General features: G+C 44.6%; 1 protein-coding gene across 11 annotated transcripts in view; it reads right to left on the reverse strand.

Moving 5' to 3' along the window:
• The window catches only part of CTNND2 (catenin delta 2), a 2,090,389-nt gene that overhangs the window by 519,724 nt on the left and 1,542,761 nt on the right, over positions 1–27,904 (reverse strand). For all 11 annotated transcript variants that reach the window (XM_073678428.1, XM_073678425.1, XM_073678422.1 and 8 more), the window contains one exon: positions 5,825–5,975. In XM_073678428.1, coding sequence (XP_073534529.1) covers positions 5,825–5,975 — 151 coding nt within the window. The remainder of the gene's footprint in view (positions 1–5,824; positions 5,976–27,904) is intronic.

The raw sequence follows: 27,904 nt of genomic DNA on the forward strand, positions 1-27,904 counted from the left end.
GGATGTTCTTAAGAAGAGATATGACTAAGAAGGATGGGAAATTTTGCCAAATCTCACTGCATGACCAGTAACAATCCCAAAAAGAAGGAAGAATTGGAAGCATTAGGATGGATGAACACAGAACTTAAACACTTGCTAAAAATTAAAAAATACATGTTTAACAAATGGCAAGACAGGGGAATATCTAAAGAAGAAAATAATGCTGTCAGCAGAAAATGCAGGGCAAGCGTTAGAAGAGCTAAAGCCAGTAATGAAGTGAGGCTTGCACAGGAGATGAAAAGCAATAAAAAATATTTTGGGGATATGTCAAAAGAAAAACAAAGAGTCAAAGATGCCATAGATTTTTTACAGGATGAAAAGGATTGAGTGGTCAAAAATTATGTTGAGAAGACAGAACTTTTAAATTCCTATTTTGCATTTGTGTTCTCTAAGAAAGCAAATGTAACATCAACTGGTCTTCACTGTGCTGGATAAGGAATAACATTATCTATACTATCCACACCGATAAACAGAGAGCTGGTAAGGGAATAATTAGCTAATTTAAATGAATTTAAATCTCCTGGCCCAGAAGAATTACATACTAGGGTACTGAAAGAGATAGCAAAGGAAACGGCAGAACCACTAGCAAGAATATTTGAAAATTCCTGGAAAACAGGAGAAGTCCTAGAACATTGGGGAAGGGCAAATGTTGTCCCAATCTTCAAAGAAGATAAAGCCAGGAAATTACAGGTCAGTGAGCCTTACTTCTATACCTGGAAAGATCTTTGAACAAATTATTAAACAACAATTACAGTGGGGAAAAAAGGATTTAGTCAGCCATAAATTGTGCAAGTGCTCCCACTTAAAAAAATGAGAGAAGCTTGTAATTGACATCATAGGTAGACCTCAAGTATGAAAGACAAAATGAGAAAACAAATCCTGAAAATCACATTGTCTGATTTGGAAAGAAATTTTTTTCAAATTTTGGTGTTACATAAGTATTTGGTCAGTTATAAACAAGCAAGATTTTTGGCTCTCACAGACCTGTAACTTCTTTAAGAGGCTCCTCTGTCCTCCACTCATTACCTGTAGTACTGGCACCTGTTTGAACTTGTTATCAGTATAAAAGACACCTGTCCGCAACCTCAAACAGTCACACTCCAAACTCCACTATGGTGAAGACCAAAGAGCTGTCGAAGGACACCAGAAACCAGCAATAGGCAAGCAGCTTGGTGTGAAGAAATCAACTCTGGGAGCAATAATTTGAACATGGAAGACATACAAGACCACTGATAATCTCCCTCGATCTGGGGCTGCACATAAGATCTCACCCCGTGGTGTCAAAATGATTTCAAGAACGGTGAGCAAAAATCCAAGAACCACACAGGGGGACCTAGTGTATGACCTGCAGAGAGCTGGTCCAACGTTACACAGGCTACCATCAGTAACACACTACGCCGCCAGGGACTCAGATCCTGCAGTGCCAGACGTGTCCCCCTGCTTAAGCTATTACATTTCCGAGCCCGTCTGAAGTTTGCTAGAGAGCACTTGGATGATCCAGAAGAGTATTGGGAGAATGTCATATGGTCAGATAAAACCAAAGTAGAACTGTTTGGTAGAAACACAACTCGTCGTGTTTGGAGGAGAAAGAATGCCGAGTTTCATCCAAAGAACACCATACCTACTGTGAAGCATGAGGATGACAACATCATGCTTTGGGGCTGTTTCTCTGCCAAGGGACCAGGTTTTACTGATCTGTGTACATGAAAGAATGAATGGGGCCATGCATCTTGAGATTTTGAGTGCAAACCTCCTTCCATTAGCAAGAGCACTGAAGATGAAACATGGCTGGGTCTTTCAGCATGACAATGATCCCAAGCACACTTCCAGGGTAACGAAGAAGTGGCTTCGTAAGAAGCATTTCAAAGTCCTGGAGTGACCTAGCAAGTCTCCAGATCAAAACCCTATAGAAAACCTTTGGAGGGAGTTGAAAGTCTGTGTTGCCCAGAGACAGCCCCAAACATCACCATCACTGCTCTCGAGGAGATCTGCATGGAGGGATGGGGCAACATACCAGCAACAGTGTGTGCCAACCTTGTGAAGACTTACAGAAAACTTTTGACCTCTGTCATTGCCAACAAAGGATATATCACAAAGTATTAAGATGAACTTTTGTAATTGACCAAATACTTATTTTCCACCAAAATTTGAAAAAAAAATTCTTTACAAATCAGACAATGTGATTTTCAGGATTTGTTTTCTCATTTTGTCTCTCATAGTTGAGGTCTACCTATGATGTCAATTACAGGCCTCTCTCATCTTTTTAAGTGGGAGAACTTGCACAATTGGTGGCTGACTAAATCCTTTTTTTCCCCACTGTATGTATAGTAGCTTGTGTAAAAGTTTGGACACCACTGGTCAAAATTACTGTTAACGCTGCATGGAGAGGCGTTACCGGGAGGACACTCCCACACCGCACAGTCTGTTTGGAGGCAACACCTTCATGATTCTCTGGCGCAATACAGACGGGTGCAGGACACACCGCTCCACTTGACAGTAATTCCCTGCTACATAAGGATCTGGCTAATGGACACACTACCTCACTGGAGCCGTCTATCCCTCTCATAGTAAGTCATATATTGACATACCTACTGCTATTTTCTATACATTGAGGCAACATTTGTTGCTATTTGTTTTTATAGCATATCTATACCCAGTTATTGTGGTTGGGGCATGATCTTAAGGTTAAATAAACCACACCTACTATTAACAACAAGTGTTTAATTTTATCTCCACTTCCATCAATTATTTAGTCTATCCCCTTTTCTACATGCTCATCAGCAGCAAGGTGGATTCTAGCACGGTAATTATTGTTGTTTTTGTATATATTACTAGCTATTGAACCCGTTCTACGGCCAGGTGGCGAGCATTTTTATTGGTATATGGTCTCTGATGCTGGTATGTGCTGCCCCCCTCCTGGTATTTGTGCTACCCCCATCCTGTCCCCACCATCCAATCCCGGTATGTGTGCCCCCCTCATCCCCCAATCCTGGTATGTGTGGCCCCCCTCACCCCCCAATCCTGGTATGTGTGGCCCCCCTCACCCCCCAATCCTGGTATGTGTGGCCCCCCTCACCCCCAATCCTGGTATGTGTGGCCCCCCTCACCCTCCCAATCCTGGTATGTGTGGCCCCCTCATCCCTTTCACACTGTACACACATACAAAAAAATAAACAGTTATACTCACCTTTCTTCTCTGTGCTCCATCGCTGCTGCATCCAGTTCTGCCGGAGGCCGGGGGAGGAGTGCAAATGTGTCTTCAGGAAAATGGCGCCGGACAGCGCTATGCCTCAATCCTGCCCCGGTCTCCGGCGACGCTTCTCACAGTCAGGTAAGTATGTAAGTATGGCGCCGGAGATCACGGTATGCGTTCAATGCCTACGCATACCGCGATCTCTTGCACCATACACTCCTCTTACCTGTAACGGCTGGATGCGTGATTCTGTCTGGAGCCAGACTGCGAGTCTGTCGAGGGTTCAGACAGACACGCATCCCCAGTTATATTATAGATTCTTCATTTACAGGTAGGAAAACACACAGAACTTACCAAATTACCATCAGCTTTTTTTCTTTATTTCATTTTTTTTTTGTGAAAGCGCCAGTGTACAGTGGGTACGGGAAGTATTCAGACCCCTTTACATTTTTCACTCTTTGCTTCATTGCAGCCATTTGGTAAATTCTAAAAAGTTCATTTTTTGTTCTCATTAAAGTACACTCTGTATCCCATCTTGATTGAATAAAACAGAAATGTAGAAATTTTTGCAATTTTTTAAAAATAGAAAAACTGAAATATCACATGGTCATAAGTATTCAGACCCTTTGCTCAGTATTGAGCACCCTTTTGAGCTACTACAGCCATGAGTCTTCTTGGGAATGATGCAACAAGTTTTTCACACCTGGATTTGGGGATGCTCAATTGGGTCTAGGTCAGGGCTCTGGCTGGGCCAGTCAAGAATGGTCACAGAGTTGTTGTGAAGCCACTCCTTTGTTATTTTAGCTTTGTGCTTAGGGTCATTGTCTTGTTGGAAGATGAACCTACGGCCAAGTCTGAGGTCCAGAGAACTCTGGAAGAGGTTTACATCCAGGATATCTCTGTATTTGGCTGCATTCATGTTTCCTTCAATTGCAACCTGTCATCCTGTCCCTGCAGCTGAAAAACACCCCTATAGAATGATGCTGCCACCACCATGTTCCACTGTTGGGATTGTATTGGGCAGGTGATGAGCAGTGCCTGGTTTGCTCCACATATACAGTACCTCTTAGAACTTTTTGGTGATAATTCTATCTTCGTCTCATCAGACCAGAGAATCTTATTTCTCATAGTCTGGGAGTCCTTCATGTGTTTTTGCGCAAACTCTATGCGGGCTTTCATATGTCTTGCACTGAGGAGAGGCTTCTGTCGGGCCACTCTGCCATAAAGGCTCAACTGGTGGGGGGCTGCAGTCATTGTTGATTTTGTGGAACTTTCTCCCATCTCCCTACTGCATCTCTGGAGCTCAGCCACAGTGATCTTGGGGTTCTTCTTTACCTCTCTCACCAAGGCTCTTCTCCCACGATTGCTTAGTTTGGCTGGACGGCAAGGTCTAGGAAGACTTCTGGTGGTCCCAAACTTCTTCCATTTAAGGATTATGGAGGCCACTGTGCTCTTAGGAACCTTGAGTAATGCAGAAATTCTTTTGTAACCTTGGCCAGATCTGTGCCTTGCCACAATTCTGTCTCTGAGCTCCTTGGGCAGTTCCTTTGAGCTCACAATTCTCATTTGGTCTGACATGCACTGTGAGCTGTGAGGTCTTATATAGACAGGTGTGTGCCTTTCCAAATCAAGTCCTATCAGTTTAATTAAACAGAGCTAGACTCCAATGAAGCAGTAGAACCATCTCAAGGAGGATCGCAAGGAAATGGACAGCATGTGACTTAAATCTGAGCGTCTGAGCAAAGGGTCTGAATACTTATGACCATGTGATATTTCAGTTTTTTCCATTAATAAATTTGCAAAAATGTTTACATTTCTGTTTTTGTCAGTGAAGATGAGGTGCAGAGTGTACATTAATGAGAAAAAAAATGAACTTTTTAGAATTTACCAAATGGCTGCAATGAAACAGAGTGAAAAATGTAAAGGGGTATGAATACTTTCCTTAACCACGGTATGTTTACATTTGTTCCTAGTAATGATATATTAGACAGCAAATACTTGTTCATTTGCTATATCCGTAATGCATTTAATACTTTATAATTCTCAATAAACTTTGTTTAAAAAAAAAAAAAACTTGTAGAACCTTTTCCAACCTGATGTGCATCAAGAACTCTTCTTCTGAGCTCCTCAGAAATCTCCTATGTTTGTGCCATGACATACCTGCACAAATATGTGTTCTTAAGATCAGACTTTGATAGATGCCAGCTCTTTAACCCATTACTTGCCAAATTAGCAATTTTCATTTTTTGTTTTTTTGGACCTAATTGGACCTAATTAGAAAATCGTAGTTGCTAGAAGCAAAAAATTAGGCGTCTCAAAAAAAGGACATTGGTAGATAATGGGTTTCAGTCACTCACTCAAACCTGATTGTCATCCCATGGCTTGAAAATTCCATAATCAAATTTTACATTCCAATTATCTACTAACTCAAAAAGTTTACATACTTTTGTCAAGATAGATTTAATGTGCAGTGATATGAAAGACAGTAAATTAGCAGGCTTTGGCACAGCATCCATGCCATTAGCCAGTCCATTTACAATGTATAGAAAAGGAGGGAAATAGTATTTAAATATATGGTAACAGAATTCTTACCTATAAGTTCTTTATTTCTCACATCTAAGGCCATATTCCTTAAAGCAGTTGCAACTGCACATACCACTCTATCATTATCAATTCGGAGAAGCTCAACCAAAATTGGTAAACCTTTTTCTTTGCGAACCGCAGCTCGAATATAAATAGACCACTGCAAAAAGTAAAAGAGAATATATTATGTTCTACTAAAATATTTAACAGAAATCACATGTAAATTTACAAAACAGAAAATGTAGCAAGATTATAATTGTTAACTTCACAGTGTCTAGACCAGGGGTCTCAAACTCGGCTGGGTATATGGGCCGCACATGGAAAAAATTTGAATTTGGGGGGCCGCATTCTTTGTTCAATGTGACATTTTCAGTGATACCATTTTTTTTGTATACACCTTTTGAACATTTTTGCCGTGTTTATTTTTTTATGGCTTGGGTCGTTATGGATGTGGCGATAATAAACGTGCACTTTTTTGTGTTTACTTTAGTTTACATATAAAACAGCATTTTTAGTGCCCAATATTTTTTCATGCTTTATTTTATTTTTTATTTTTTTTACAATTTTATTTCCCCCAATTGGCCACATACAGTAATATTGTCTTACAATTAGCATCATATAGTAATAATGGAAAACATCTTGTAGTAATGTTCCTCATCCAAGTCCCCATCTTATACTAATGTGCCCCATCCAGGTCCCCATCCTGTCGCTATGTGCCCCATCCAGGTCCCCATCCTGTGGCTATGTGCCCCATCCAGGTCTCCATCCTGTGGCTATGTGCCCCATCCAGGTCTCCATCTTGTGGCTATGTGCCCCATCCAGGTCTCCATCTTGTGGTTATGTACCCCATGCAGGTCCCCATCCTGTGGCTATGTGCCCCATCCAGGTCCCCATCCTGTGGCTATGTGTCCCATCCAGGTCCCCATCTTGTGGCTATGTACCCCATCCAGGTCCCCATCCTGTGGCTATTTGCCCCATCCAGATCCCCATCTTGTGGCTATGTGCCCCATCCAGGTCCCCATCCTGTGGCAATGTTCCCGATCCAGGTCCCCATCTTGTGTCTATGTGCTCCATCCAGGTCCCCATCTTTTGGCAATGTTCCCCATCCTGGCGCACATCTTGTACTAATGTGCCTCATCCAGGTCCCCATCTTGTGGCTATGTGCCCCATCCAGGTCCCCATCCTGTGGCAATGTTCCCCATCCAGGTCCCCATCTTGTGGCTATGTGCCCCATCCAGGTCCCCATGTTGTGGCTCTGGTCCCCATCTTGTGGCTCTGTGCCCCATCCAGGTCCCCATCTTGTGGCTATGTGCCCCATCCAGGTCCCCATCTTGTGGCTATGTGTCCCATCCAGGTCTCCATCTTGTGGTTATGTGCCCCATCCAGGTCCCCTCTTGTGGCTATGTGCCCCATCCAGGTCCCCTCTTGTGGCTATGTGCCCCATCCAGGTCCCCCCTTGTGGCTATGTGCCCCCTGTGCTGTTCTTCACACACATAAAATAGAAAAAAAAAGATGATTCTCACCTGTCCTCCATTCCCTCGGCGGCCTTCCTGCAAATGTGGCCCGCAGGCACCACAGAGTCCGACCCCTTGACGATCCCGACCTGGTCCAGGAGGAGCCGCCGACAGAAGCGCTGCATTGCCGCACAGAGACTGTCTCCCAGCACTGCATTTTCAATGTCAGCCGCCGGCCAATCAGAGGCCAGCAGCTGACATCTGCATATGGCAATGACGTCATACTCGCTGCGCCGACACGCAGATATCAGCTGCTGGCCTCTGATTGGCCAGTGGCTGGCATTGGAAATGCTGTGCTGGGAGACGGTCTCTGTGTGGCAATTCAGCACTGCTGTTGGCGGCTCCTCCTGGACCTGGTCAGGATCATCAAGGGGTCTGTGCCTGCGGGCCGCATAAAGCAGCCTCAGGGGCCGCATGTTTGAGACCCCTGGTCTAGACTGAACTCGTAGACATTCTTAAAGTCGTTATGTCACATCCTTACAGTTAGGTCCATATATATTTGGATAGAGACAACATTTTTCTAATTTTGGTTCTAGACATTACCACAATGAGTTTTAAACAAAACAATTGATCCCGCGCCGATATCTAATCGATACACTTGCACATCCCTAATTGATCCCCGTCCATACACCTATATATAAATAATTGTGTTTTGTACTTGTACATATATACTGACTGTATCCCCATATTTAGAATGACGTCCATGTTGGCCGGAGCCGTGCAGTGTACATCTTGCGCAATGTATGCATTCCCTGAGCTACCGCTCAGGGATCCATACTGCTGCGAGAGATGTGAGCATATCGTGCACTTGGAAGCCCAAATCCTGGATCTAAGTGCTCAGATAGCGGTACTGAGGAGCATCGACAACATGGAACGGAGTTTGCTGCTCACCGAGCAGACACTCAATGGGTCAACACTGGGGGTGGAGCTTAGTGGGGAAGCACAGGCTGAACAGGCAGGGAGCTGGGTAACAGTTAGAAGGGATAGAGGGAAGAAGTATAGGAAGGCTGGTTCAGAATCGGCATTATTGGAGCACGACAGATCCTCTGACCGCCGGGGGAGTGTATGCTCCAGTAATGAGGGGGAGGGGGGAAGTGTAGGGTAGGCTAGACAGGTCCTGGTAGTGGGTGACTCTATTATTAGGGGGACAGACAGGGCAATCTGTCACAAAGACCGGGATCGCCGAACGGTGTGCTGCCTCCCTGGCGCTCGAGTCCGGCACATCGCGGATCGGGTTGACAGGTTACTGGGTGGGGCTGGCGAAGACCCAGCGGTCATGGTCCACATTGGCACCAATGACAAAGTGAGTGGTAGATGGAGGGTCCTTAAAAATGATTTCAGGGATCTAGGTAGGAAGCTTAGGGCAAGGACCTCCAAGGTAGTTTTCTCAGAAATACTACCAATCCCGCGAGCCACACAGGAGCGTCAACAGGAGGTTAGGGAGGTGAATAAGTGGCTAAAGAGTTGGTGCAAGGCAGAAGGGTTTGGGTTCATGGAGAACTGGGCCGACTTCGCTGTCGGCTACAGGCTCTACCGTAGGGACGGGCTGCACCTCAATGGGGAGGGTGCAGCGGTGCTGGGGAAGAAGATGGCTAATAGGTTGGAGGAGTTTTTAAACTAGAGACGGGGGGGGGGAACCAAGGAAATAGGTGGGATGTGAGGCAAGCAAGGGGGAAGGGGAGAAGTGAATATAATGAGGGTAGAGAGGGGGGTGGGGATAGTACAGTTAGATCGTTAGAGAAGAATAGGATGCTAAATAACCCCAAAGTTTTATCTTGCATGCTGACCAACGCAAGAAGCCTGACCAATAAGGCGGATGAGCTGCGGGCGCTTATATCGGAGGAGAGGTATGACATCGTAGGTATAACAGAGACTTGGCTAGACGATAGCTATGACTGGGCGGTAAATTTAACAGATTATAGTTTATTTAGAAGGGACCGGAAACAGGGGAAGGGCGGAGGAGTCTGCTTATATGTAAGGTCACGTCTAAAGCCCAGACTAAGGGAAGATATAGGAGAGGGAGAAGAGGGGGTCGAGTCCATGTGGGTAGAGATAGAGGGGGCAAAAAATAATAATAAAATATTACTGGGGGTCTGCTATAAGCCACCTAATATAACAGAGGAGAATGAGAAACTGCTATTAGGACAAATAGACAAAGTAGCAAAACATAATGAGGTGATTGTAATGGGGGACTTCAACTACCCGGATATTGACTTGGAAACAGAAACCTGTAGATCGCAGAAAGGAAAAAGGTTCTTGACAAATATCAAGGATAATTATCTCTCCCAACTAGTGCAGGAACCAACGAGAGGGAAGGCAGTGTTGGACTTAATATTGACTAATAGGCCTGATAGAATAACTGAGGTACAGATAGGGGGGCACCTAGGTAATAGCGATCATAATATTATCAATTTCAAAATGCCCTTCAGTAGGGTTATCAATAAGGGAACAACAAAAACATTAAACTTTAGGAGGGCGAAGTTTGATCAGCTGAAAGAAAACCTTCAACTTATAGACTGGGACAAAGTTCTTAATCAAGGAAATACGAATAGTAAATGGGAAACCTTCAAAAGAATTCTGAATACTCAGTGCGAGAGGTATATACCGTATGGGAATAAAAGGGCCAGAAATAAGAGGAAACCAATATGGTTGAATAAAACGTAAAAGGGGCGTTAAATAGCAAAAAAGAGGCATTCAAGAGATTAAAACAGGAAAACAGTAAGGAGGCACTAATGTGTTACAAGGAAAAAACGAGAACCTGCAAAAAACAAATAAAAATAGCAAAGGAGGAAACAGAGAGACGTATTGCTAGGGAAAGTAGATCAAATCCCAAACTGTTCTTTACGTATATAAATAGTAAAAGGATTAAATCGAATAATATTGGACCGATAAAAAGTGATGAAGGCAAAATCATAGAGAAAGATGAGGATAAAGCTAATCTATTAAATAAATTTTTTTCGTCAACTTTCACAAAGGAAAAAGAACTAACAGGCGAAATGAGAAGTGACAAACTTAATCCTCCACTAAGTATGACTAATCTAACCCAAGCTGGGGTACAGAAACGCCTCAGTAACATTAAAATAAACAAATCACCAGGACCTGATGGCATACACCCACGGGTACTAAGGGAACTACGTAATGTGATAGACAGACCGTTATATCTTATATTTAAGGACTCTGTTGAGACTGGGTCTGTACCACTTGATTGGCGACAGGCGAATGTAGTGCCAATATTCAAAAAGGGAGCAAAAAGTAACACCGGAAACTATCGGCCGGTGAGTCTGACGTCCGTTGTGGGCAAAATTTTTGAAGGCTTTATTAATGAGGCAATCATGGAGCATCTTGATGCTAATAATCTATTAACCCCGAACCAACATGGATTCATGAGGAATCGCTCCTGCCAAACAAACCTGATTGACTTCTACGAGGAGGTTAGCTCTCGAGTAGATCAGGGGGAACCAGTGGATGTCGTGTATCTCGACTTCTCAAAAGCGTTCGATAGCGTGCCACATAATAGGTTGGTATACAAAATGAGAATGATGGGGCTGGGGGAAAATGTCTGCAAGTGGGTAGCTAACTGGCTAAAGGATAGAAGGCAGAGGGTGGTTATAAATGGAATATACTCAGATTGGGTAAGCGTCACTAGTGGGGTACCACAGGGGTCTGTACTAGGCCCAATGTTATTTAATATCTTTATTAACGACATAGTCAACGGGATAAATAGTAAAATATCAATATTTGCAGATGACACAAAGTTATGTAAAACAATTAATACAAAAGAGGATAGTGAAGACCTACAGAGGGATTTGGATAAGCTGGGTAGGTGGAGCATTAAATGGCAAATGAGGTTTAACGAGGAGAAATGTAAGGTCATACATATGGGAAGGAAAAATGGAAGTCACCAGTACTCACTGAATGGGAAACCATTGGGGAATTCAGAGATGGAGAAGGACTTGGGCATCTTGATTGATAGCAAACTAAATTGGAGTGCCCAAAGTCAGGCCGCTGCTGTAAGGGCAAACAGGCTTCTCATGTATCAGAAGAGGTATAGCTGCAAAGGATGAGAACATTGTTCTTCCACTGTACAAAGCACTGGTCAGACCACACTTGGAATACTGTGCTCAGTTATGGGCCCCAATATATAGAAAGGATATAAATGAGCTTGAAAAGGTACAAAGGAGGGCAACAAAATTAATAAGGGGAATGGAGGGACTGCAATACCCAGAGAGGTTGGCAAAACTAGGACTATTCAGCCTGGAAAAGAGAAGGTTGAGGGGGGACATAATAAATGTGTACAAATATGTTAGGGGACAGTATAGAGATCTTGCCCGGGATTTGTTCAAAAGGAGGGATATTACGGTAACAAGAGGGCATTCACTAAGACTGGAAGAGAAAAGGTTTCAGCACCAGCATAGGAAGGGGTTCTTTACGGTAAGAGCAGTGAGAATATGGAATTCACTGAGTGAGGAGACGGTAATGTCGGATTCACTAAACCAGTTCAAGCGGGGACTGGATGCTTTTCTAGATACCAGGCAGATTTCTGCATATACTTAAAAATAGAATAAAATAGTAGGTTGATACAGGGATTTATTCTGACTGCTGGTTTCAGAGTCGGGAGGGAATTTTTCCTCAGGTGAAGATTGGCTAAATCATTTGGGGTTTTTGCCCTCCTCTGGATCAACTTTAGCAATTACAGAACTAACAGGTCGAACTTGATGGACGCAAGTCTTTATTCGGCTTTACTAACTATGTAACTATGTAATTCAGATGCAGTTGAAGTTCAGACTTTCAGCTTTCATTTGAGGGTATCCACATTAAAATTGGATGAAGGGTTTAGGAGTTTCAGCTCCTTAACATGTGCCACCCTGTTTTTAAAGGGACCAAAAGTAATTGGACAATTGACTCCAAGGCTATTTCATGGACAGGTGTGGGAAATCTCTTCGTTATGTCATTCTCAATTAAGCAGATAAAAGGCCTGGAGTTGATTTGAGGTGTGGTGCTTGCATTTGGAAGGTTTTACTGTGAAGTAAACATGCGGTCAAAGGAGCTCTCCATGCAGGTGAAACAAGCCATCCTTAAGCTGCAAAAACAGAAAAAACCCATCCGAGAAATTGCTACAATATTAGGAGTGGCAAAATCTACAGTTTGGTACATCCTGAGAAAGAAAGAAAGCACTGGTGAACTCATCAATGCAAAAAGACCTGGGCGCCCACGGAAGACAACAGTGGTGGATGATCGCAGAATAATCTCCATGGTAAAGAGAAACAGCTTCACAACAGCCAACCAAGTGAACAACACTCTCCAGGAGATAGGCGTATCAATATCCAAATCTACCATAAAGAGAAGACTGCATGAAAGTAAATACAGAGGGTTCACTGCACGGTGCAAGCCACTCATAAGCATCAAGAATAAAAAGCCTAGACTGGACTTTGCTAAAAAACATCTAAAAAAGCCAGCACAGTTCTGGAAGAACATTCCTTGGACAGATGAAACCAAGATCAACCTCTACCAGAATGATGGAAAGAGAAAACTATGGTGAAGGCGTGGTACAGCTCATGATCCAAAGCATACCACATCATCTGTAAAACACGGCGGAGGCAGTGTGATGGCTTGGGCATGCATGGCTGCCAGTGGCACTGGGTCACTAGTGTTTATTGATGATGTGACACAGGACAGAAGCAGCCGAATGAATTCTGATGTATTCAGAGCCATACTGTGTGCTCAGATCCAGCCAAATGCAGCCAAACTGATTGGTCCTCGTTTCATACTACAGATGGACAATGACCCAAAACATAAAGCCAAAGCAACCCAGGAGTTTATTAAAGCAAAGAAGTGGAATATTCTTGAATGGCCAAGTCAGTCACCTGATCTCAACCCAATTGAGCATGCATTTCACTTGTTAAAGACTAAACTTCAGACAGAAAGGCCCACAAACAAACAGCAACTGAAAACCACTGCAGTGAAGGCCTGGCAGAGCATCAAAAAGGAGGAAACACAGCGTCTGGTGATGTCCATGAGTTCAAGACTTCAGACAGTCATTGCCAACAAAGGGTTTTCAACCAAGTACTAGAAATGAACATTTTATTTACAATTATTTAATCTGTCCAATTACTTTTGGTCCCTTTAAAAACAGGGTGGCACATGTTAAGGAACTTAAAACTCCTAAACCCTTCATCCAATTTTATTGTGGATACCCTCAAATGAAAGCTGAAAGTCTGAACTTCAACTGCATCTGAATTGTTTTGTTTAAAATTCATTGTGGTAATGTCTAGAACCAAAATTAGAAAAATGTTGTCTCTGTCCAAATATATACGGACCTAACTGTATATAGCTGCATTGAGAGGTGAAAGCATCTAATGAATAACGAAACTCATGAGACTGCTGTATAGCTTCAATGCTACTACCGTGTTATGTCTTATTTTTTTCCATGAACATTACAATCCACATTTATTATTGAACAAAAAATATCAATGTTTGTTCAAATATAATCATGTCATCATATTCTGGAACATCATCATAACTTTCCCAACCTTGAATTCCATCATGAATTTCTTGAGGACCTATTTCCATTTCCCATGTACAACAATCTACATTAACCGGTATTCATGAACAAAAATTAACATTTATTGAAACACAGTCATGTTATCTTCTGGAACATCATCACAACTTTCCAAACCCTGAATTACATTGTGAATTTCTTGTGACTCTGTTGTCTTTAGAATCATTGGCCATAATTTCTCATGTCTAGCAATAGCACTTTCCTTAAATGAGCACCTCTTGAACATGCAGCCTGCTTGTAGCGCATTGGCAACACAACGGTCAGAGATTATCACACAAGGTGTGGGCAAGACTAAGTGCAAAACGAAAGGAAGAGGAGAAGGAAGCCCAAACACTGGGGAAAGAGGGAGTGGAGACCCCTAGGCAGATCTAATATCACTCTGCCTACCCTACCGTCCCAATATAGATTCCACACCTATCGCCAAGCAGGACCCTAAGTCTTGATTGTCCCTAGAGCTTGGTCCTAGATGGCGTGGTGAGCACTGGTCAGGCCCCACTACAAGCAAAAGACAACAAGGTAGATAAACAAAGGGGATACACTTAGTTTTAGCAGACACCAGAAAGTTAATGCCAACTGTCCTCCAAGGACACCAGAAAAGAAGGTAGCCGACTGCTAGTTCTCCAAGCCTGCACAAAGGTACATAGAACTATCACCGGCGACTCCCTGAAGCAAATAGTTTTTAACTACCAAGCTAGGGTGTGTTAATCAGCAGCAGGAGGTGGAGGTCACCGCTGGGTCCTAAAGGAATAAGGATAAAACTATACTACAAAGAGAGGATCAAGAAGGCACCTGCAATACCATGCGCAGTGACCTTCTACAGCCAGATCCAGAGCAACTGTCTGTCACACCTGACACACCCATGACAGTGATTTTCTCTAATTCTTCACTCGAGTCACAATCTCTTGCTGTCTAGGCTTCACAATGCTGCCATGCTGATTTCTTTCCATTCTATTTTCAATGTAGTCATTAATTTCCATGCTTAAATGATCCTTGAACAGCTTGTTTATTGCAATATCAAGAGTCTGGAGATAGGCAGTCAATCTATTTTTCTCTCATGAAGGAAGTACTTCATGTCTTTAGTGCCGTGTGTACTGGCTGAATCCCAGACTAACAGGCCTCTTTGTCAACTTGCACAACAAGTCACAGCATTATATCAACCTATTTCCTTATAACTGCTTGTGTGCATCAGGCTTTTTTGGTTTCAAGGATATAAATATATGAAACATGATCAATCTTCTCCTTCTTGTCCTTAGTAATGATTAGAGGTGGGGCTTTAGTTCCATCTAGACAAACTGTGAAAATACCTGTTACACGTGCACTTTCATAACCAGTGGAGGGAAGGTAGACTGAGGAGGCACCCAGCTGATCAATTGTCAGTTGTCAGCCCATAAACACTGCAGTTCCATTCATAGCAAACGTGTTGTAAAGTTGGTATTTAGAAAAGTCGATGCCATGAACAAAGTACTTGAATACAAGTGCACATACTATAAAGTCAGCATCTTGCAGGTTAAAAATTGGGTTAATCTTCTTAGAGACAGTTCACATTGCTGAAGGAAGCCAGAGATGTGATACTTCGAAATATTTTGGGGATATTTCTACTCGTGGTGCCATTGTTAGGGGAAATTATTGAATATCAGCCCTAGTCATAACCAAAGACTTTGCTCTCCTGTCAGCAACCCGTTCATAGATCATGTCTTCTAGCTCAGGAAACAATGGATGCCGACTAGTGTTGATCGAGCACTAAAATGCTCGGGTGCTCGAAGCTCGGGCTGAGCTCGCCGTGATACTCGGATGCTCGACCCGAGCAACGAGCCCAATGTTAGTCTATGGGAGACCCGAGCATTTTTGCGGTGGCACCCCCGGCAGTCTTTTAAAAGCCTAACAAGTGCCCAAAACGATAGTGACAGTGCTCAAATGACATGGGGACAGCATGGGGATCGCCCCAGGAAGGATTTCTGACCCCCAGGTCACTGCTGTCAACAACGTGGTCAGAAGTATTAAGCCACTTTTACAGGCTCACAATAAAACGTTCAAAAACTAAACTGAAACTTTTTTCCTGTGAAATATGTTAAGGAATTTCTTTTCCAGGGTAAAGACTTGTGTATAAGGTAAAATAACCAAAAACAAAAATACTCCTCCACACCTTGGGTTATGTTCACAAGTAGCATTATTTATGCGTTTTTGCACTTTTGTATTGCTTTCAACTGTGAAAAATGCATTAACCGGGAAATGTCATTTTAACATTTTACAACCTTATCTGGCCATGTGCTGTGTGACACATGCATAAAGTGCTGAAAAGACATGGGAACAGCATGGGGAAGACCACTGGAAGCATATCTGACACCCAGGTCACTGTCTAAAAGTGTGCCCATCATAAGTGATCCTTGCCGCATCAGAAGATGCAGACTTCCAACTATCCCCGTGCACGTTCTAGTCCCAGGGCAGTGTTCAATTGTACCTCCCCCATTCCTTGCAATACAAGCGCAAGTATGCAGCCTGCCACCCACCCACCCCCAGGCTGCAATACTATACTGCTTGCTTGCTTGCACTTGAAATTGGGCCTTTTAGGCATGTGGAGGCGGAATCTGGCCACCACGTCATGGCTGTGTTGGCGGCCTGGAATCCATACTCAGTCCCCAGCCGCCCGGCGGCCAGGTGTCCATACTCGGTCCCCAGCCGCCCCGCGGCCAGGTGTCCACACACGGTCCCCAGCCGTCTGGGGGCAGACAGGTGTCCATAAACGGTCCCCAGCCTCCCCTATTCCTCCTTGGAACATCCCCCCACACACTTTTCATAGCCCGGCCTGCTTTAGGCAGCATTGGACGAGCCCACCAGAGAACCAGACTCCTCCGGTGGGCCCTGGCTTCTCCATCAGGGGAGTTGAGAGTGCCAAGGTGAGGAGCATGATGATGATGACAGAAGTTAGCATCTGCTTTGTTTTCTTTTAATGCAAGTGTAAGTGTGCAGCCTGCCACCCACCCACCCCCAGACTGCAATGCCATACTGCTAGCTTGCACTTGAAATGGGGCCTTTTAGTTTGGAGGAGGCCGAAGCTGGCCACTACCTCATGGCTGCTTCGGCAGCGAGGTATCCATACTCAGTCCCCAGCCGCCCCTATTTGTCCTGGTGTGCCTTATACATAAGATTAAGCGCGGATACCAAAACATTACCTGTGCCCTCCCCAGTGCATTTAGTGAGAAGGAGAGCCTATTCCTCTGTAGTGTGTGCATGCCAAACCCCTGTTCATGGTACATGCGAAGATGCCTACCACCCTGCACCTGTCTTTGCAGACTTGCAACTATCCCCGTTCAAGTCCTTGTCCCAGGGCAGTGTTTAATTGTACCTCTCCCATTCCTTGAAATGCAAGCGCAAGTACGCAGCATGCTACCCACACACCCCCAGGCTGCAATACCATACTGCTTGCTTGCTTGCATTTTAAATTGGGCCTTTTAGGCATGTGGAGGCGGAATCTGGCCACCACGCCATGGCTGCGTCGGCGGCCTGGTATCCATACTCAGTCCCCGGCCGCCCGGTGGCCAGATGTCCCCGCTTGCTCCCCAGCCCCCAGGGGGCGGCCGGGTGTCCATACTCAGTCCCCAGCAACCCCTATTTGTCCCGGTAACCTTTCCCACACTTTTCTTAGCCTGGCCTGCTTTAGGGCAGCATTGGCCGAGCCCACCAGACAACCAGACTCCTCCGGTGGGCCCTGGCTTCTCCCTCAGGGGAGTTGAAAGTGCCAAGGTGAGGAGCATGATGAGGATGATAGAAGTTAGCATCTGCTTTGTTTTTTTGGAATGCAAGCGCATGTATGTAGTAGAGGCTAGGTCTGAGGTGGTTAGCGTTTTGGCGCATATCCTACCTCCTCCGAGGATTGCTGGATGTTTTCCTGCTACTATCAAAGTTCTATGACTCCCGTTAAAACAAAGCTTCAGGTGATAAATGATGGATAAGGTAGTGGCAAAGGAGAAAGAGCAGGAGGAACAGGGACCATTCACAACAATATCAGGCCAGTCAACCAGATATGTCTTGTAGGATAGGTTTCTGTAACAAAAGGAGCGGTTCGGCTACACAGTTATAGGGCATACAGTGAGTGCAATGCCTAGCAAAAATTTCGAGGCACTCCAATGCCCCTTGGAAATGATATGGAGGTCAGAGGGCCTTAACTAAACCTTTTTTTACATTTATAGCAACTGGGTCTCCTGTGCACTGTTGGCCTAAGCAGTGAATGGAAAGCTTCCAAAAATTAGGACGGAGCAACTTGCAATGCCCCTTACAAGAGCCATGCAGTACAGAATATTACAAACATAAGTCCCATTATTGGGGAGTGGGTCTCCCATAGTATTTGCTTATGCCTTCCAAGCAAAAGCTTCCAAAAATTAGGACGGAGCAACTTGCAATGCCCCTTACAAGAGCCATGCAGTACAGCATATTACAAACATAAGTCCCATTATTGGGGAGTGGGTCTCCCATAGGATTTGCTTATGCCTTCCAAGCAAAAGCTTCCAAACATTAGGACGGAGCAACTTGCAATGCCCCTTACAAGAGCCATGCAGTACAGCATATTACAAACATAAGTCCCATTATTGGGGAGTGGGTCTCCCATAGGATTTGCTTATGCCTTCCAAGCAAAAGCTTCCAAAAATTAGGACGGAGCAACTTGCAATGCCCCTTACAAGAGCCATGCAGTACAGAATATTACAAACATAAGTCCCATTATTGGGGAGTGGGTCTCCCATAGTATTTGCTTATGCCTTACAAGCAAAAGCTTCCAAAAATTAGGACGGAACAACTTGCAATGCACCTTACAAGAGCCATGCAGTACAGCATATTACAAACATAAGTCCCATTATTGGGGAGTGGGTCTACCATAGGATTTGCTTATGCCTTCCAAGCAAAAGCTGACAAAAATAAGGATGGAGGAACTTGCAATGCTGGAACCCTGGTGGTATAGTGGTGGTGGAGGCTGAGGATAAGGAGAAGTACATAAAACAGCCGAAATGAGGAAGCGTATACCCATGTGTGGATGTGAAGCGGTGCATGTGAATACACATCCCGAAATAACACAGTGGATTTGACTTTATGTTACTCTGCTGTCATTTGGTGGTGATGAGAAGTCTGGCCCAACCCAGCCCTTGTTCATTTTGATAAGGGTCAGCTTGTCAGCATTGTCAGTTGACAGGCGAGTGCGCTTATCAGTTATAATTCCCCCAGCGGCACTAAAAACACGCTCCGATAACACGCTAGCGGCAGGGCAGGCCAGACCTCCAAGGCGTACAGAGCGAGTTCATTCCAAGTGTCCAGCTTGGATACCCAATAATTAAAAGGCACAGAGGAATCACGGAGGACGCTGGTACGGTCGGCAAGGTACTCCCTCACCATCTTTTGAAACTTTCCACTCCTTGTGAGAGTACCCCACACCTCAGGGCCTGTAAGCTGGGCGGGTGTCAGAAATCTGTCCCAGAACATTGACAGTGTTCCCCTGCCTCTGCTGGATTGGAGTAGCATGTCTCTCGCCTGTACGCCTTGGTTGGGCAACGAACTGTGACCTCTGCCGCTAGCGTGTTCAGATGGAAATTTTTTTAAGAGTTCTGCAGCAAGGGCCTTCTGTTACTGCCCCATTTTTGTAGACCTCTCCACCTCAGGAATAAGAGAGTGAAAGTTCTCCTTGTAGCGGGGGTCTAAAAGTGTCACCAACCAGTAATGACTGTCACCCAACATTTTGACAACGCGAGGGTCACGGTTAAGGCAGCGTAACATAAAGTCAGCCATGCGTGCCAGACTGGTAACGGGCAAGATTTCCGTGTCCTCACCAAGATGACAACTGACCATGCTCTCCTCCTCCTCCCCCCTATCCTCAGGCCACCCACGCTGAATCAACAGTATGACAATTGTACAGGTACTACCGTCTACAGCGCATGATACCAGCTCCTGTTCTTCCTCCTCCTCCTCCTCTCCCTCACTGTCCCCCAATGCACGTTGGGATGAGATGAGTAGAGATGAGCGTTGTTCTACTCGAACTGTTCGCCAATCTCAAATTCGAGCTGTTTTGGGCGGTGTTCGAGCCGGTCGGCGAACACGAACAATTTGAGAAAAATTCGGCTGTTCGAGGTTATGTTCGATAACTGTTCGTGCACCAAAATCATAACTGGATTTTTTCTCAGTAATGATGAAAATTAATGTTAATACGCAGTTTGAGTGTACAGCGGGGTGGGGGAGGGGCAGGGGATGGATCTCTGCAGGAACAATGAAGATCTCCATTTTTTTTTCTCTTTCCCGCATTTGCAGTGGGGAGGTGCAATCTGTCAGCCTATCAGCAGCGCACACACGGAGCGAAGTGCTTTTTTTCACACAAGCAAGGGCATGTGTGATTGGCAGTGTATGTCACATGTCCTTGCCCTATAAGACCAAGCCATTTTCCCCGTCGCCACCATTTTCTCACTGCTGCAGCTGCGTGTTAGACGGCACCGCTGTTGCTGTGTGCGCTATGCCTTGTTAATTTCAAGCCAATTTTCGCACAAATATACAGATAGCTTGGGAGTAGGGAATAGTTGTGATTGCAGTCCTTTTAAGGACTAGGTTACAGCATTTCCTACGACTTTTATCAGGCAGGTCTGTGCTCTTAAATAGATAGATTGTGGGAGTAAAGACTAATTGTAATTGGAGTCCTTTTCAGGACTAGGTTACATCAGTTCCTATCAGTTTTTGCCAGGCAGGTCTGTGCCAGTGCTGTGCAAGTTTTTTTCACAGCATTTGGCTGAATCTAGCAAAGCTAATCCTTTTTGGCCTATTGCAGAGTGTGTTAGTCAGTGGAGTAGCCTATCTGTGTTGCAAGATATACCACCTGTGTATAGAATACCAATTTTTTTACTGCACCTAGTGAAGTAAAATCTTTTGGGCATAGCATCATTCTATTAGTCCATCTATACTGACCTCCATCAGGTTGCAAACTGAATATAATTTTTTTCTGCATCTAGCTCTGAAAAAATATTTGGGCTTCTAGCAGTGTGTGGGACTTGGTCTATTAGTCCATCTATACTGACCTCCATCAGGTTGCAAATTAAAAATAATTTTTTTCTTCATTTAGCTCTGAAAAAATATTTGGGCTTCTAGCAGTGTGTGGGACTTGTTCTATTAGTCCTTCTATACTGACCTCCAGCAGGTTGCAAATTGAATATAATTTTTTTCTGCATCTAGCTCTGAAAAAATATTTGGGCTTCTAGCGGTGTGTGGGACTTGGTCTATTAGTCCATCTATACTGACCTCCATCAGGTTGCAAATTAAAAATAATTTTTTTCTGCATCTAGCTCTGAAAAAATATTTGGGCTTCTAGCAGTGTGTGGGACTTGGTCTATTAGTCCATCTATACTGACCTCCATCAGGTTGCAAATTAAAAATATTTTTTTTCTGCATCTAGCTCTGAAAAAATATTTGGGCTTCTAGCAGTGTGTGGGACTTGGTCTATTAGTCCATCTACACTGACCTCCATCAGATTGCAAATTAAAAATAATTTTTTTCTTCATTTAGCTCTGAAAAAATATTTGGGCTTCTAGCAGTGTGTGGGACTTGTTCTATTAGTCCTTCTATACTGACCTCCAGCAGGTTGCAAATTGAATATAATTTTTTTCTGCATCTAGCTCTGAAAAAATATTTGGGCTTCTAGCGGTGTGTGGGACTTGGTCTATTAGTCCATCTATACTGACCTCCATCAGGTTGCAAATTAAAAATAATTTTTTTCTGCATCTAGCTCTGAAAAAATATTTGGGCTTCTAGCAGTGTGTGGGACTTGGTCTATTAGTCCATCTATACTGACCTCCATCAGGTTGCAAATTAAAAATAATTTTTTTCTGCATCTAGCTCTGAAAAAATATTTGGGCTTCTAGCAGTGTGTGGGACTTGGTCTATTAGTCCATCTATACTGACCTCCATCAGGTTGCAAATTGAATAAAAAAATTTTCTGCATCTAGCTCTGAAAAAATATTTGGGCTTCTAGCGGTGTGTGGGACTTGGTCTATTAGTCCATCTATACTGACCTCCATCAGGTTGCAAATTAAAAATAATTTTTTTCTGCATCTAGCTCTGAAAAAATATTTGGGCTTCTAGCAGTGTGTGGGACTTGGTCTATTAGTCCATCTATACTGACCTCCATCAGGTTGCAAATTAAAAATATTTTTTTTCTTCATTTAGCTCTGAAAAAATATTTGGGCTTCTAGCAGTGTGTGGGACTTGTTCTATTAGTCCTTCTATACTGACGTCCAGCAGGTTGCAAATTGAATATAATTTTTTTCTGCATCTAGCTCTGAAAAAATATTTGGGCTTCTAGCGGTGTGTGGGACTTGGTCTATTAGTCCATCTATACTGACCTCCATCAGGTTGCAAATTAAAAATAATTTTTTTCTACATCTAGCTCTGAAAAAATATTTGGGCTTCTAGCAGTGTGTGGGACTTGGTCTATTAGTCCATCTATACTGACCTCCATCAGGTTGCAAATTAAAAATAATTTTTTTCTGCATCTAGCTCTGAAAAAATATTTGGGCTTCTAGCAGTGTGTGGGACTTGGTCTATTAGTCTATCTATACTGACCTCCATCAGGTTGCAAATTAAAAATATTTTTTTTCTTCATTTAGCTCTGAAAAAATATTTGGGCTTCTAGCAGTGTGTGGGACTTGTTCTATTAGTCCTTCTATACTGACCTCCAGCAGGTTGCAAATTGAATATAATTTTTTTCTGCATCTAGCTCTGAAAAAATATTTGGGCTTCTAGCGGTGTGTGGGACTTGGTCTATTAGTCCATCTATACTGACCTCCATCAGGTTGCAAATTAAAAATAATTTTTTTCTGCATCTAACCCAGCCAATAGTTTTGGCCTAATACCACAGTTTGGCCACTCAGCTCTGCTCGGTTACCATCCATTGTTTTTTTGTGCAAACAACTCCAGAGTTGTGAATTAGTTAACCACCAAAATGAGTGGAAAAAGGCCTGCTGCTGGTGGAAAGGGGAATAGGCGTGTTGGGAAGGGGAAAAAAGGTTGTGTCCGTGGGGTAGGTGCAGAAGAAAGACCATCTTCCAGCCAAACTAAAATGTCTACTTCTTTTAGCGGACAATGTGATAAGATCCCTTTCTTACGGCCACGCCAATCGCTACAAATTCCAGATGAGGCACAAAAACAGCAGGTGCTTCAACGGATATCAAGTGCTCCTTTAAGTGGGCTCTCCTCCACATCAACTTCAACATCACAAATACTCCAGTCCTCAAAGGTGTCACCCAAATCGCACTTGCTTCCTCACAGCTCCCAAATCTCCAGCTGCCCGTCTGAGTATGAGGTAGAACAGATGGTTGAGTCTGCAGAGCTGTTTACTCATACTATAGCCTGGGAATCAGAGGTCGACTCCAGCGCTTCTGTGAATCCAGACGAGGAAATGATCTGCACTGATGCCCAGAATCTTTATGAGTCGGATCCAGGACCAGACGCAGAAGGTTCTGACCATAATGTAGACCCTCATTCCCAAACTGTAACTCCTGTTGGTGGAGACAATGAGGAAGACGATGATAAGACTCAAATACCTGATTGGAGCGACAACTTTAGTTTTTTGTCAGGGCAGGAACAGGTTGGCTCTGAGGACGACGGGTGTGATAACGCACAGGGTGATGATGATGAGGTCGGAGATCCCACTTACTGTCAACCCACAGTCAGCCAAGAGATGAGGTCAGCAGAGGAGGTGGAGGAAGATGCTAGTGACGACGAGGTCAGGTTGCGCCTTCCTGGACAGAGACGTAGTACTGGAAGCACGTCAACAACTGCATCCTCAAACACAACTCTGCCTCTCACCACAAGTCGTGGTGGCTCTTCAGGTCGCATGGGTGCTAAGCCTTGCATAGCCTGGGCATTTTTTCAGATCGATAAATATGACCCAACTCGTGTTATCTGTAACATTTGTCAGCAAAAGCTAAGTAGAGGCCAAAAAATACATAGTTTGAGTACTTCATGCATGAACCGGCACATGGACATGAAGCATAAGTTGCAGTGGGAAGCTCAGTGTGCTACAATGCGGTCTAGCCGGCCGGGCCAACCACCGTCTGCCATATCTTGTGCATCCGCGGCCTCTTCATCCTCTGTGACTGGGGGGACAGCAGTCACACCTGTTTTGGGGCGCAGACCTGCCACCTCTTTACCCGCAACAGCCAGCGTGATTGGCAGGTCATCATTTTCTTTGGAGGTGGTAACACCAGCTGGTCTTGAGCGCTGTCCGACATCGATAGCACCACCTTTGGATCAAGGCAACCTAACATGTCCGCCTGCATCTTCCTCACAGACCGGCAGTTTTCCGGGGACACCCTTATCAACCCCGTCTAAGCACAATAGCCAGCCCTCGGTCCCTCAGATGTGGACAAGTAAAAGACCATTTCCTCCTAGCCATGAGAAAGCTAAGAGGTTGAATTTCACCATCTGCAAGCTCTTGGCTACAGAAATTCTGCCTTTCCGCCTGGTGGACACAGAGGATTTTCGAGACCTTATGTCCGTCGCAGTGCCCCAGTACCAGATGCCCAGTCGGCACTACTTCTCAAAGAAAGGTGTGCCTGCGCTCCACCAGCATGTCGCACACAACATTACCGCTTCTTTGAGAAACTCTGTGTGTGACAGGGTGCATTTCACCACAGACACTTGGACGAGTAGGCATGGACAGGGGCGTTACATGTCGCTGACTGGGCACTGGGTAACTATGGTGACAGCAGGACAAGGGGCTGCTGTCCAAGTCTTGCCGTCCCCACGAGTTGTGCGTCAATCCTCTTTATGTCATTTTTCCTCCACTGCTTCTGCCTCCTCAACCTCCTCTCGGTCTTCCACCTGCACCCAAAGCCTGTCTGGTCATGCCACAAGCTTTCTAACTGTGCAGAAGGGATCCTGCACACCTCCTTACTATGCTGGCAGTAGGGCTCAACGTCATCAGGCGGTTTTTACATTGAAATGTCTGGGAAATGTGAGTCACACAGCTGAGGAGTTGTGGTCAGCTCTGGAGAACCAATTTCATGAATGGTTGTCTCCACTGGACCTGAAACCAGGGAAGGCCGTGTGCGACAATGCTGCAAACCTGGGTGCGGCCCTTCGCCGGGGCAATGTCACACACGTATCTCCAAGTAAACATTGAAGCCACGACTGTGTCACTGGACCCTTGCTCTTTTTGGGCTTCCAATCTGGATAAATGGCCGGAGCTAGCCACTTACGCCTTGGAGATCTTGTCATGCCCCGCAGCCAGCGTTCTGTCTGAACGTGTGTTCAGCGCTGCTGGTGGTGTGCTGACAGATAAGCGCACGCGGCTCTCCACTGATAATGTAGACAGACTCACGTTCATAAAGATGAACAAATCATGGATCCGAAACGACTTTTCTACCCCTGTGTCATCCTGGGGAGAGTAAAAGCTTGATGATTGGTTAAAATCACCCTACCAACCGTTTTAAGCTTTCAAATTACTAATCATGTTTATCTGTATCTTGACTGGAAAATAATTTGGGCTTTGTAGCAGTGTGCAGCACTGATCCTATTAGGCCATCTATAATAAGCTTCACCAGATTTAAAATTAAAAATAATTTTTAGCTGCATCTAGCCCGGAAAATAATTTTGGGGCTCCGAGATGCGCAAGACACATAAGTGCCTTCTTGCTGCACTACCTGCAGCATGACCCTCATATTGTCAGAATTCGAAGTAATCATGACTACTGGGTTGCCACACTCTTAGATCCCCCAAACTTTTCGATCAACCTTTTCATTTTAATAAAGACCAAAAAAATGGTCATTTTTGAAATTATAAGCATTAGCAGGTTGTTAGAAACTGAAATCAAACAGTTTTCAACTCAAAACTTTATTCTAGGTGATGTTACATTTTCACATAGGACCCCTTGTTCGAAAGGAGCTTCTGAACTCTCTCGTCCATTGAATTTGTCAGGTTTTGGATGGTTTCTGCTTCAATTGTTTTGCATGAGGACAGAATACCCTCCCAGAGCTGTTGCTTAGATGTGAACTGCCTCCCGCCATCATAGACACTCCTTTTAATGATGCTCCAAAGGTTCTGAATGGGGTAGAGGTCAGGGGAGCATGGGGGTCACACCATAAGTTTGTCCCCTTTTATGCCCATATCAGCCAGAGATGCAGATGTTTTATGTGCAGCATGAGATGGTGCATTATCATGCAGAAAAATGATCTTGCTGTGAAATACACGGTTCTTCTTCTTGAACCATGGCAGGAAGTGCTGTTTGAGAAAATCCACATACATTATGGAGTTCATCTTTAGCGCCTTCAGGGATCCTAAAGGGGCCGACAATCTCTCTCCCCATGATTCCAGCCCAAAACATTACTCCACCTCCTCCTTGTTGGCGCTGTAGCCGTGTTTGCGTGGGGTGTCCATCAACCAGCCATCCTCCACTCCATTCATCTGGACCATCGAGCGCTGCACGGCACTCATCCGTGAACAAAACAGTTTTGAAATCAGTCTTCATGTAATGTTTGGCCCACTGGAGCCGTTTCTGCTTGTGTGAAGTGGATAGAGGAGGTCGACAGGATGGCGTATGCACAGCTGCAAACCTCTGAAGGACCCTGCATCTTGTTGTTCGGGGGACGTTGGAGGCACAAGCAGCTTCAAAAACTTGTCTGCTGCTATGACAAGGCTTTTTTGCCGCTGCTCTTTCAACCTGACGTAATTGCCTGTAGGAAAGAGTCCTCAATTTGCCCTTATCAGCACGCACACGTGTGTACTGTGAATCAGCTACATACTTCTTGATTGCCAAGACACTTCATCCTGATCATCGCACAATGTTGATTGTAGTCATGCCTTGACCTAAACACTCCACAATTTGTTGCTTCTCAGCAGCCGACACATCCTTTTTCTTTCCCATTTTGGCAGAAAATGTAGGCTGCTTAATAATGTGAGAGAGCCTTCTTAAGTAGTCTTGCCTTTCATTGGACACACCTGCCAAACTAATTAGCACAGGTGTCTGCAATTGCTTACAGTGATATAAAGAGCCCTGACACACATCACCATCAATGAGTTTAACTGACAAACAAACAAATTCTTCCCTTATCACTCCTAAACACTTTTTGCATAATAATTTGGAACGCGGTGTACATGTGCTTTTCCACAAAACACCAGTGGTTCACGTAGTGAATCTTACAGTTCTAACTTGCCAACCGTGGTCTGTATGGAATTGTTCAATAAAGGGCCCAAAATTAAGATAATATAGATGGGAGAGGTCTCTATGAATAGGAATTCCTAAGTATTTGATACCCTGTGAGGGCCAGGCAAAGGGAAAGTTGGACTGGATGGAATCCTATATGGATTTAGGGAGGGAGACATCGAGGGCCTCAGACTTCGCTGCATTGATTTTAAAATTTTACCATGTAACAAAGTGATCTATTTCAGCCATAACAGCAGGGATGGATATATGTGATTGAGTGATATATACTAGGACATCATCAGCAAATAGAGAGCACTTGTACTCGGTGCCTCCCACCTCAATCCACCTAATATTGGGGTTATGGCGAATTGATGAGAGCAGGTGCTCCGTCACTAGGATGTATAAGAGAGGGGACAGAGGACATCCCTGCCTTGTCCCATTGGTGATTGTGAAAGGTGATGAAAATGTTCTGACGCAACCCCTGGGCCTTGGGACACCCGGAGCCGGACCCTTTTTGGTGGATGCTGGTGGTTGTAGTCTTCGTGGCGGCGATCCGGTTCCGTGGCTCAGGGCGGTCAAACCAGTGGCGGAACTATTTATGTGGTTTTGATGTTTAAATGTCCGACTACGCCACCCGTGGATTGCGGTCAGAGTGAACCGCCGCTACAGGGCAGACCGCTAAGGCTGGTGTTGTGGGTGCAGCAGAGCGTAGCATAACTCCCCACGGGAGGAGTATAGCCTCAGGGCAGTGTATGCGGAGGATGGGGGTGATGGTGCAGGGCAGCAGCAGTAACGACACGGAGTCAGTGATGCAGTTCAGGGCCTTTACTCACAGTTCTTATTATCCAGACCAC

This window comes from Phyllobates terribilis, unplaced genomic scaffold, assembly GCF_046119375.1.
Source record: "Phyllobates terribilis strain yellow unplaced genomic scaffold, ASM4611937v1 Scaffold_4__5_contigs__length_816908805, whole genome shotgun sequence".
In the NCBI taxonomy this organism is placed as follows: Eukaryota; Metazoa; Chordata; class Amphibia; order Anura; family Dendrobatidae; genus Phyllobates; species Phyllobates terribilis.